This window comes from Harpegnathos saltator, unplaced genomic scaffold, assembly GCF_003227715.2.
Source record: "Harpegnathos saltator strain DR-91 unplaced genomic scaffold, Hsal_v8.6 scaffold6, whole genome shotgun sequence".
NCBI lineage: Eukaryota > Metazoa > Arthropoda > Insecta > Hymenoptera > Formicidae > Harpegnathos > Harpegnathos saltator.
In genome coordinates this window covers 323,494-335,250 of record NW_020230426.1, presented here as the reverse complement: position 1 = coordinate 335,250, position 11,757 = coordinate 323,494, and the positions used below count along the sequence as shown (strand labels likewise).

Genomic DNA, 11,757 nt, shown 5'->3' with positions numbered 1-11,757 from the left:
CTTCGCGATATCTCCTGCGAAGACAACTGCACAATTTTGCTCGTGAAGACAACTCCGCAATCTTGCTGCGAAAACTACTCCGCAATATTCGTGCGAGGTTTACTTTCATAATAATTATACGAATTTAAGTCAACGATTTCTGTAAAGAACGCAGACGCGACGCGTAAACAAACAAAGAACTTTTACTTACATTCGTGACTTACATTTTCTTTACGAAGTGTACTTTATGCCGATAGCGGTGTTATATCTCGCGCGCGATATTATAAAAAAATGAAAAGCTGACGATCGTGCGACCATTGTGAAATCAATGCGACCGAATTATCTGACGAGTAAAATAATTACATGTAAAATCGTGACGACGCTAACTGCTAATTTCGCAATGTTTCGCGATCGAAATAATCCAATTCGATTAATGAAAATTAAAAACCGAATATCGCGACCGAATCACATCAAATTATCACGAGCAAGATAATTGTAAATTGTACGTTATATTAACGTACTTTGCGATACTTTTTTAGACTATATTCTGCTGCCACATTCTGCTACAAAGTCCTAAACAGAAAAAGCAAAAAAAAAGATTTGATCAGTCAAATTCTGCGAGTCCATTTAACAAGTGAGTGCGTATAAATATGCAAATGTATATTGTTCTTCGCGATCGTAGTTCAAATAATTCATATGAATATATCCCGACATTTGATAACAAAGGATAACAAAAGGACAAGTATCGTAAAATTGTGAAACTGGCCTTCGAGCCTACCTTACTCGGCCCGAACCGGCGCACCTCCGCTCCGCCGAAATTCCGTGCGCTCGTCTGCATCGCTGGGTCAAATGAGGTTAGGATTGACCGTAAACTTCGATCAAAGATCTGAAACAAAAAGTGGTCATCCCTGATTAAAGTAACAAGGCGGCTACTGGACTTGATTAAATGAGCAATATACAGATTTCGATAGTACGTAGTATTTTTCTTCAGTTTCTATACGAACGAAATTTGATACTTACTTTGGCACTTCAAGCGCGATGATATGCAATGTTGTCACTGCTCCCAGTAAGTCGTCCTCAACGTTCACGGCGCGCGAAGAAATACTGAATCCCTTCACACGAACACTGATGTATTTATATAACTCCGTCTAATATCGAAAAGTGTCCTTCCGTCGCCCGACGTGTTTACTCGTGCTTGCGCTAAAGACTGTTATGGCGACGCTCGATCGAGAATGTAGATTTCCCCTTCTCTGAAGGTTACGCATGACCGGCGAAGAATAACAACATACACATTTCCTAGAATCCTCTATAGGCATATATCGCTGTACAAGATGCCTCAAATAAATGTAATATATATGTGTGTATGTGTGTAGTCTCTCATTTTAACCCTTTAACTGCTACAGTCGAGATAACTGGAGTGTGGAAAAAATTGGCGGCCTTGCTGCGATCGAGTTTACTCGATTTCGACTTTCAATGTGTGTGGTATTGCGTGTGGTATTTTTTTTTAATTTAAAAATGTGAATTTGTGAAAATCTGGAGCATCAGCAAATTATAAAATATTTATAATTGTAAAAATAACTCAGCAAAGAGGGTCATACTGGTCATTTAATATCTCAAAAGTTAAAGGATTAATTATATATCTAATATTTTAATGATACGTTCCATTTCATTCTCTCCATCTATCTGTCTGTCTCTCTTTCTCTGGTGCGCGAAATCTACGCGATATTATCGACACTGGTTTACTTTTCGTTCGAATAATGAATCAATTAGTGCTTTCCAATGATATCTCGAATCACATTCTGATGGTATATATATATATATATATATATCTCGACTTTCGACAGCGTGGGGTTAAGAGAAATATAATTATGAAACTTACTTTCGAGTTTACCGTGCTCGTGTTCTCTAACATTAGCGTCCGCTGAAATTGCGACCTCCTTCGTGATTGGCTTAAATTAGGTTAAGTTTAGTCGCGAGCTTTACTCGACGATCTGGCAAGAGGAAAATAATGCTCACCGATTAATTGTAATAAAAGACGGTTACTCGGTATGGACTAATAAAGAATATAAAAGATTCCACAGATTATTTCTTTTTAATGTTGATGCTAGCAAAACGTGATGCTTATCCCGCTGAGAATACCGCCATCCGATGTTCTTGTTGCTAGCGATACATCTTCCTCAACGATTATGACACAAATATACGAATAAATATTGACTTTGCTTATGTTAACGTTAAAATACGTTGAATAAAACCGAAAAGATCTGTATGAAATCTGTATGAACGTTACCTGGCGTGCTGCGTTTACTCGCCCGCATCAAGTATCGGTGCGTACAGAAGCGCAATTATCGCACTGCGATATATCGATTTTGTGATATCGATTCGAAATCGCATGCCGCTCTAAATCGCATTCGCCGACGCAGAAAGTCGCATGCATTTTAAAATTACATACGATTGAACGACGAGTTAGCGAGTTATGAAATCGCGCCCAATTGAACGTCGCAATTTCGACATGAAATCGCGCGCATTTTAAAATCACGTTTACAAAATTATGACGCGGCATATCAATTTCATAGATCGCTCTACCGTTACGTGGGCCGTACGTGTGTTTCGCTGCTAACGCTCGAGCGTTTGACGCGCTGAAAGCTATCGGTTTTGGCCGCCGTTATATAACAGGTTTAGATTGATTTATTATTATTATTATTATTGTTTAATTATATTTTTATACCCAGGATGTCCCAGAACTATCGTACGTTATTTACTTGTGTCAACTGTGTTGTGTTCTATTAACTATTCTCTGCGGCCGTTTTATTCGACTTGCTCACCGTTCTACGTCCCAGCTTTCGAGCTTTCGCAAAAAAACATTGAAATGTCTCGAACGTATCGTAACATTTTCCTTTTGCCTCACGATATTATCGGAGTTCTACGGAGCAAGAATAGTTTCTGTGCCGTTCCCTTACGCGACGTTCCTCCGTAACGAAACTTCCGTGCATTACGCGGCAGCCGAGCGAGCTACGCTGCGTCGGCGCGAGATAAGAATTTTTCGCCAGATCTGAGAAACACGACTCCGGTATAAAAAGCGCGGTGAGTGTACTCAATCTCTATGTACCAGCGAGATGTTGCAAAGCTTCGTTTCCTGCTTTCTCCTCGCCGGATGTATCAGTGAGTAAAAGAGAGATCGATGATACATACTTGTCTGTCGCGATAACGTTATTCGGTCGGTCGGTCGGGGGGGGGGGGGGGGGAATGCGTTCGCACAGTTATTATTTAACCAACGATTTGTATCTCCGCAAGCCGATATAAATTTTTCTCCCTCGTGCGTGACGCGAACAAACGAAATATTTATGTAGCGTTTAGCCTCACGATGAGTGACGGCGCGCGATACTAAACACAGCGGCGAATCAGCACGATTTACCGACCAGAACTTTTCCCACCGTGCCTTTTATTATCCTTAGCGCGAGCCACTTCGGGGAGGAAAGTTTAAAGGCTACTGAGAAGTGCGCGTAATAAAGTCGAGCCGAATCCTCGCGTGATTTACGAATCCGCCGCATTCCCGGAGCAACTTTTTTGCTGAAGCGACCGAAGACAAATTCTACCGTCAGATTTAATATCGCAGCGTCCTTCGTGGAGCGAGCGGATTCTCTTTTGGACCCTCGCATCGTGGGAGGTACGACAGCTGACATAAAGCAACATCCTTATCAATTGAGCCTGCAGCAAATGATAGCGAGCCTCCGACGATCTTACCATATTTGCGGCGCTTCCATTATCAGTGAGAAATGGGCTGTCACTGCGGCTCATTGCGTAAGGTACGCGTTTCTCTCTCTCTCTCTCTCTCTCTCTCTCTCTCTCTCTCTCTCTCTCTCTCTCTCTCTCTCTCTCTCTCTCTCCCTCCCTCTCTCTCCCTCTCTCTCCCTCTCTCTCTCTCTCTCTCTCTCTCTCTCTCTCTCTCTCCCTCTCTCTCTCTCTCTCTCTCTCTCTCTCTCTCTCTCTCTCTCTCCCTCTCTCTCTCTCTCTCTCTCTCTCTCTCCCTCTCTCTCTCTCTCTTCGACGTGCGTTATCTCGCTCGTTGAATCTTGCTCGCGAGGTCGACCGCGTATATTTCGACAGACTTGTCTAATTGGGAGCGCCGCGGATTATTGTAATTCATACCGGAATCTCTCGAGATCTTCAAGAAATCTTCCAGGTGACAAGTTTTCCTCTTATCTCCGAAACGTCTGGCGTGAGTCTTGAATACTCCTCGTCGTCGTCGCTCGAATAACATCGCGGTGCTCTCGCGCCGTCGTCGCTCGCATCTTGAAGCAATAGAGCACAATGAGAGGGCGTACAAGTGTGACGCAAGAACCTTGAAGAAACACGGCAGCCCTTTGCGGGATGAGTCCCGCGAGCGAGCAATCCGGCTCCCCTCCCCCCGCCCCTCCAGCTGGAAAATACGATCCCTGATCACCGGCGAGCCTAAGTGCCGCTTCAACTTCGTCGCCGGCGGCATTGTCGCGTTATAACGACGCGCCGGTGTTCGAGAATTGTAGGCACGTTTGCGCGATCGCATCCGCATCGCGCGATTGCGAATGCGGTCGCACATCTGGCCGTAAACGTTCTGTCGATATCGTCATAGCGCGCGGCTCACCTAGCGCCCGGTTATCACCGGCATTTTCATATATCGGCCTTTACACCGTATCCTCTGTTCTTGCAGCGAGCCGTACGCTTACAGACTCGCTGCAGGAAGCAACGACAAATACAAGGGCGACTATTATCAAGTTAAAAGGATCGTTCGACACCCAGCTTATACTTTCGAGACAACCGATTACGATATCGCCCTCCTCGAGGTATGTACTACCTAACTCCACCACCCTCCCTCCCTCCCTCCCTCCTTCTCTCTCTCTCTCTCTCTCTCTCTCTCCCTTTCTCTCTCTCTCTCTCGCGCCCTCTCTTTCTCCGCTTTCTCCACTCGCTAATGGCCTGCGCCAGCTGACAATAACAACATCGGTAGCTCCCGCACGCTGTGGAAATTTCATTTCAGGTCGACGGCGAAATCAGATTTAACGATAACGTGCAGCCAGTGAAGCTGGCGGAAAAGGAGCCCGCGAGCGACGCGATGGTGAATGTTACCGGATGGGGCACGGTGGCGGTGAGTTGACGGTGAACAGACTCATTAGCAGGAACGTCGCGGGAAAGCAGGGGTTAAATAACGGCGAATTCGCGCGCGCGGCTCGAGAATTTCGCGGGAGCGGTACACCGCGCCGCGGAAATCTGGCCGCTTCGATCGCCGCCCTCGCTTGTTGCGGTGTGCGCTCGGCCGAAAAATCAATATCCCTTCTCGCCTCCCCCCCCCCCCCCCGCGCCTCTCTGCCGCGCGCTCTATGATACTAAATCATGTTGCGGGTATATCAAAGGTATTCCGTATATTATATTACGGCGACATTATTAAATTACTTGGACCGCGGGCGCTTCCCGTTCCGAACCGCGAGGCAAAAGCGCAACTTTCGCGGGGCGTATCCTGCATCGCTAACAGCGACGTTGTTATCCGACAATTGTTGTGTCGCGCGTTGATTCCGCCATTTCCGCGCACGTCCGGGTTTACCGCGAGCGGCGTTTACTGCTTACGCGTTACACCTGGACGCGACTCCGTCGTCGCGTTAATCATTCGGCGGCGCGGCGCGGCGGTCCGATATTCCAGCCAATGAATTTTCGATTTCAGCTATCAAACAATCGGGACTCATCCCTATTGATGAGAGTGTCGCTGCCGATCGTGAGCAGGGAAATTTGTCGGGTGAAATATTGGTTCGTCCACGTCGTCACCGGCAAGATGATCTGCGCCGGCTACGATAAGGGCGGCAAAGACGCGTGCCAAGGTGACTCGGGCGGGCCTCTCGTCGCCAATGGCACCCTCTACGGAATTGTATCCTGGGGACTCGAATGCGCTAAGCCGGATTATCCCGGCGTTTACACCAACATCGCGGCCCTTCGCCGCTGGATAAAACGGATCAGCGGTGTTTAACCGTTGACAATCGCTCGGCCCTTGTTAGCGCGATTCCACTTGGCGCGGGCGTGAATGTTCAACAGCGGAAGTGAACGATTCGCATGAGTCGTTAACGACGACACGACGGGAGATGACGTCTCCCGCAATTTGCGCGCTCCACGCGTCACGGATTTACAACTGTAACATTGTTCGAAAAATGAGGTCGCGCCCGACGCGACTTTGGCCCGTCGCGACTTTAGATAACTTCACCCCTGCGGGAGTGAGAATGATCGCCGAGTCGTTAAAATGAGCTCGCTGCTCGCGAGTGTCAGAAAATGTGCGTGAGCCGAAATAAAGAGTGGAATAAAAATGGAATACACGCTAACGAATATTCCTAGGGTGGGCGCAAAACTCGCGTAAAACTCACGAGGCGATCGTCGTCGCATCACTTCGGTGCGACGTTCCGATAAGCTCGAGCCCTTTAATCGACGCGTCACACCAGGACGAAGACGCTGAGCGACGCTGAAAGGCGCTCTACGCACGAGCGGCGACGGATATTTAATCAGCTATTAATATCACCATCTTGACACGATTTTAGCATTACCGGCCGATAAAAACGGAATACACGCTAACGAATATTCCTAAGGTGGGCGCAAACGTAAAACTCACGAGGCGATCGTCGTCATACCACTTCGATGCGACGTTCCGATAAGTTCGAGCTCTTTAACCGACGCCTCTCACCAAGACGAAGACGCTGAGCGACGTGAAAGACGTTCTACGCACGAGCGGCGACGGATATTTAATTAATAGCTATTAATATCACCATCTTGACACGATTTTAGCATTACCGATAGGCCGATAGAATATCGCTCGCGTCTTTCACCGCTCGATTCACCGGCCGGCGCGCAAACATTATCTCGGCCATCGTTTCTTCAGCTCGGACGAGAGACGATCGCCGCGAATCAATCGCGCGGCGCTCTTTCATATCCTCGCGATAACGCCTGCTAACGCGATCACGGGCTCCGATAACGACACACTAAAGATTTATCATCGAAAGAAAGTGGGTTCCCCGGTCGCGCGCGCGCGCGCGCGCACGAATCATTTAGCGATTCACTCCGGCCAGTCTCAGCGGAGGGTTTCCATTAGTCGTGATCAGACCGATCAGACGCGAGTGTGAAAGGATGTCGGCCATACTGATCCTGTTCCTCTGCGTTCTGCTGGCGCACAGTGAGTATCGAAACACGCACCGCTCAGCCGGATATCGAATTGCTTTACATAAATTCTGATTACAGCCGTTAATACCGAGAGGCAGCAATATGTGGACATCGCGGATTACCCGTACCACGTGAGAGGAATTCGCTTCTTTTTTCTTCTTTTTCCTTTTTTTTTCTCCGCTTTCCGCCCCTTTTTTTCATACGGTACGCGCGAAACATCATGCGCTCCAGCGACAAATAAAACTGCCACGCCATTCACCGGCGGTTTTAATCGGTAGTCAGTGCAGCACGGTGACTGTAAGCCGCTATTATTTTCAAGTAAATCCGATTTCCAGATAGAATTCGTTATTTCAATACAGGTATCGATCGAAATAGCGGGACAACACGCATGCAGCGGCGCGTTCATACACGAGTCCTGGATTATGACCGCGGCGTCCTGCATTTTTAGGTACGTTTCGCCGCTGCGGGGAGCGCGTAATAATAAATAGTAACAGGGGAACATCCGCGTTGTTGATTTTGCTGGGGAAGAGAGCGAGAGGGCGGATCCTCTTTCCCTCGGCGACGATCGTCATTCTCCCGTTCTCCTCATCGATACGCTAAATTCTGCCGCTGATATACATCCCCCCGTCCGTGTTTCGCAGGGCCGAGCTGCCGGCGATAACCGTGCGCGCCCGCACATCCGTCGTCTCCGCGGGCGGCGACGTACTGGAGATAAGCAATGCGGTGGTGCATCAAAGTTTCGATAAGTACGTGTACTTCAACGACATAGCGCTCGTCAAGGTACGTGCGTGTCCCGCGCGGCCGAGCGCGGAGCGGTACGAAACGCGCAACTATACGTGCTATGCAATGCACACTTGTCGAATTTGTAGCTGAAAATTCCGGCGGAGTTTGGCGAGAAGTTGCTGCCAATCGGACTGCCCGAGAAAGGGACTCGAGTGGACCGCGATGGAGCAACAGCTGTCGTGACCGGCTGGAAGCGAACTCCGGTAAATATCGAGTAACACACGCTTTCGAGTTATTTTCGAATTTTCACAGTCGGCCGAGCGCGCGAAGCGCGAAAAGCGCCGCGTTTTATCGCGCATCTACGGCGCGATGGCGGGCGAGCGTCCAGGTGCCACGACACCTGGAGAGCGCATAACTCGTCGGTCGTTCCTACGAACGACTGCTGAAACGCTCTCTCCCCCCTCCGCCTGTAACGACGTCGGGAACGAAATTTTTACAGCGAATACGAATGCAGCAAACTCTCTCGGATATGCAAACTTTCCGCGACTCTCTGTCGGCATCGGCATCGCCGGAGGAGCGACGTTATTCAAAGTCACGTCGGTGACGAAGTAAATCGTCACGAAACGTTCGCGGCCGGCCGGCTGCGCCCCCGAGATTACAATAACGAGAAACGTGTCGTAAAAACGTGCTGGCCGTGCCAAATTTGCAGGAGGAGCTCGGACCGGCGGCGAGCGCCGGAGGCGAGCTCGCGGCGGCCGCTGTGGCGATCGTAAATCACGATACGTGCGCCGGGATGTTGCCGAGCTACAAGCCGTTGTCTAAGGAGATGCTGTGCGCCGGTAACACGAGCCGCGGCGCGGAAACGTGTCAGGTAAGATGAACACGAGATTGCAGCTCGCGAGTGACGCGACACAACGACGAGGCTCGAGCGGCCGCGATGATCCGTCGAGGGCTCGTGTGAGCACGCGCGCGCGCGCGCGCGTGGAAGCCGCGCGACAACCTCGGGCGATCCTCGAGAGGACCTGGCTACGCGACGCGACGTCGGTGCCGGAGGTAAGAGGCACCTTCGCCGTCGTACGCCACGCGCGACACTCGGCACGTGCGACATCGTCTACGTGCCGTGCCGAGATGGTGTGTCAGGCGCGCAACGAGCGGATGGAGCCAGTCGGAGAGCGGAGGCCGGATTTCCGAATTTCCGCGAGGCTCGCGACCACTGCTGATTCGCTGGATCGCTGAGGATTCGCTTTGGGAGCGGAAACACGGGGGAGGAGAGGGCGAGAGCGATCGCGACGGATCGCGTCGCGATTACGCTCGAGATCTCCGGCCGATGGTGAAGTAATATATCTCGCGCGTGTTTCGGCGCGGCCTCGGCCTCGGCCTCGGCCTCGGCCGAAGCTCTCTCGCGCTCTCGTAACGAGCCCCGTTGGTGAGTGGGCCGCCGCTGGTGGAAAATGCGAGCCGCGTAAATTAAGAGCAGCGCGCGCGGCAGCTCGGCCAAATTCCGATTGTACACGGCCGCGAGTATACAATTACGTCGATGGAGTCTCTCGATAGTCTTCCCGCAAGTACACGCGCGGCTGGTTCAGGTGTCGGATGCACCAGATCGCTGAACAATGCGGCGGCACTCGACTCGAGAACGCAATTTCCACGCGGTGCCGCGAGCGAGCGAGCGAGCGGGTGAGTGAGCGGGACCGCGCCAAGAGACCTGCGCCCCGTTAGAAGAACGCCCGTTATTTCGCAACATGAGCACGCAGCACGTAGGCTGCCGAACAGCGCGGAGCGTTTGCCGCGCGGATACAAGGCTCTGCCAACGAATTCTATTGTATCGAGGCGAATTCATGCGGAGCGTGGACAAAGGTCTCGCGAGGACTCGCGGCTGAATTATTTGCAAGACTCGCTCCCTCTTGCTTCAAGACTCGCGTCGCTAAATGTTGTAAAACGAAAGCGGCTCTCGAGGAGCGCTCCGTATATTGTCGCGCTGTTACGCTGTTAACAAGCAGGATATGAGACTCCCCGTGGAAGATGCATGAAAGAATCGATACTCAGCCGGTGGCCGGCATCGGAATTAGATCCGAGATACGTCGATTCTTAGCGGCCGAGCTTTCTCCGAGCCAATCAAAGCAATCGTCGCGATGTTATTGTCCGCAGGGTGATCCAGGTGCGCCTTTGGCCTCGGAGAGGACGTTAATTGGCGTTCTATCCTACGGATTAGGATGCGAGAGCGCGATGCATCCGGGAGTGTATACCCGCATCGGCAGTTACTTACCTTGGATCTTTGCAAACTCAGGCATCAATTACTTATGAGGCGGCGCGCATAAACCACCACCACGGTTGATTTCAATTAGTTGCACACCGACTGGAGCTGCATCGATAAATCGGACTCGGCAAGTGAAATACATCCCGACGCATTGAAAGATTGAAACACGCGAAATCGCGTGGTATTTGTTAACAACACACATCTTCGTTAAAACCAGGGGATTGGATTTAAACCGTCGCAGTTAAAAATTAGATTAAAGGCGAGCATTGCTTTTGCATCCCCATGATATTGACCATGTCGCCCGGCCGAGAGAACGACACGAGGAAAATAGCCGCTTGAGCGCAAATAGGCGACTACCGGAACTCAAACATTACGCGATTTCGTCAATACTCGATGCATATTCATAAAGATTTAACGTAGCAGCAACGGACTGGCAATCAATTATTTCGCGCCTGCCGCGTGCGTACTCGCTCGCTTGATAAAGTCATGAATACAGTACCTCGAGCATACCATTTAATTTCAGCACTGGCGGCGAATGTCCCGTACTTCCGATTCGGAGTGTGGCTTAATTGTCACGTTTCGAAACCGAAACTTCCGGCGTGCGACACGTCGCACGTCGCGGTCGATCGTTAATTCACCGTCGATATTCCGTCGCGCACCAATTAATGGAAAGGATTAAAAGTTTATACAAATTCATAGCCCGCAGTTCATTTGCGCCCGCGTGAACCCGGCTGTGTAGAATTAACGAGCGGCATTTAAAATCCTTTTAGCGGCCATTAAAGATTTAATAACACGTCATTTTTTAATTTATCTGCGCACAACGTCCCGAGTGGAAATTTTGGTTCCGCATTAAATCTGAAAATTCCGTTGATGTGTACAGGGTGGTTTAAGAAAGGGCAGCCTGGCTACGTGCATATTACATTCCTCTCATCGCGACAAAAGATAAACAAATTCCTGCACACGTAAAATGTGCACCTAGAATTACGCCTGATTAAAAAAGCTTACGTCAAGTCAGGATTAAGAGAATTTCTTTAAATGCTAACGCAGTAGATAGACAATAATAATAATACTTGTTTACAGCATCAAATTCGCTTGACTTTTATCTGCACGGCCATTTAAAATCTTTACAAGGAACAAAAGATGGACGCCGAGAGACACAACACTACGGGAGTGTTTGGACGCACAAGAAGCCCGTGACGCAAAAGATTCAGAATTGTGTCGCTCCATGCTTCAGCATCTCCCTTAATTTTTCTCCTTTCTTTTCAATATTTGAAATTCATTTAAATAAATATTATTGTACGTTAACATTGAAGGTAAAATTCATTTAATTCTGACCTGACTGTAACTCTTTAACCAAGCATTCCCGCCACTGTTTCTTGCAGGAACTCTTTTGTTTGCTCAATGAGAACAATAGAACCGCACGTAGTCAACCCACTCGTTTTGAAACACTCTGTATAATGCTTTACGAACTACATTGCCCTCCCTTGATGCTGCAATTATTGTAGTTACCGCTTTTCCACCGCGTTGAATGTAGAAAAAAAGGATCTATTTCAGAATTACTTTAAATTTAATTGTCTCAATATTCTCCTTTGCATTTAATCTTTATTCCAAATTTCGGCCGCCGATAAATA

The 11,757-nt window shown here is 49.2% G+C and overlaps 1 protein-coding gene and 1 long non-coding RNA gene across 2 annotated transcripts; one reads left to right on the top strand and one right to left on the bottom strand.

Moving 5' to 3' along the window:
- Window positions 1–520: 520 nt before the first annotated feature.
- Window positions 521–1,101, bottom strand: LOC112589773 (uncharacterized). Its single transcript, XR_003113774.1, has 3 exons — window positions 1,000–1,101; window positions 758–865; window positions 521–552 (listed from the first exon to the last, which is right to left on the bottom strand). It is a non-coding gene; the product is annotated as an uncharacterized LOC112589773 (long non-coding RNA).
- Window positions 1,102–3,091: 1,990 nt separating this feature from the next.
- Window positions 3,092–11,643, top strand: LOC105186004 (serine protease 53). Its single transcript, XM_025304261.1, has 13 exons — window positions 3,092–3,138; window positions 3,593–3,782; window positions 4,667–4,799; window positions 4,994–5,101; window positions 5,672–5,965; window positions 7,039–7,159; window positions 7,225–7,277; window positions 7,506–7,594; window positions 7,788–7,926; window positions 8,016–8,132; window positions 8,579–8,740; window positions 10,018–10,253; window positions 11,207–11,643. The coding sequence occupies exons 1-12, from the start codon at window positions 3,093–3,095 to the stop codon at window positions 10,171–10,173; spliced, it is 1,608 nt and encodes a 535-aa protein (XP_025160046.1). The 5' UTR covers window position 3,092; the 3' UTR covers window positions 10,174–10,253; window positions 11,207–11,643.
- Window positions 11,644–11,757: the final 114 nt, after the last annotated feature.

What these genes read in the sequence shown, in the direction of transcription:
- LOC105186004 (XM_025304261.1), top strand. Translation starts at nt 3,093, where the DNA reads ATGTTGCAAAGCTTCGTTTCCTGCTTTCTCCTCGCCGGATGTATCA. An exon ending in ACTGCGGCTCATTGCGTAAG is followed by an intron (nt 3,783 to 4,666) that starts GTACGCGTTTCT and finishes CTGTTCTTGCAG; the next exon opens with CGAGCCGTACGCTTACAGAC. An exon ending in GGATAAAACGGATCAGCGGT is followed by an intron (nt 5,966 to 7,038) that starts GTTTAACCGTTG and finishes CGAATCATTTAG; the next exon opens with CGATTCACTCCGGCCAGTCT.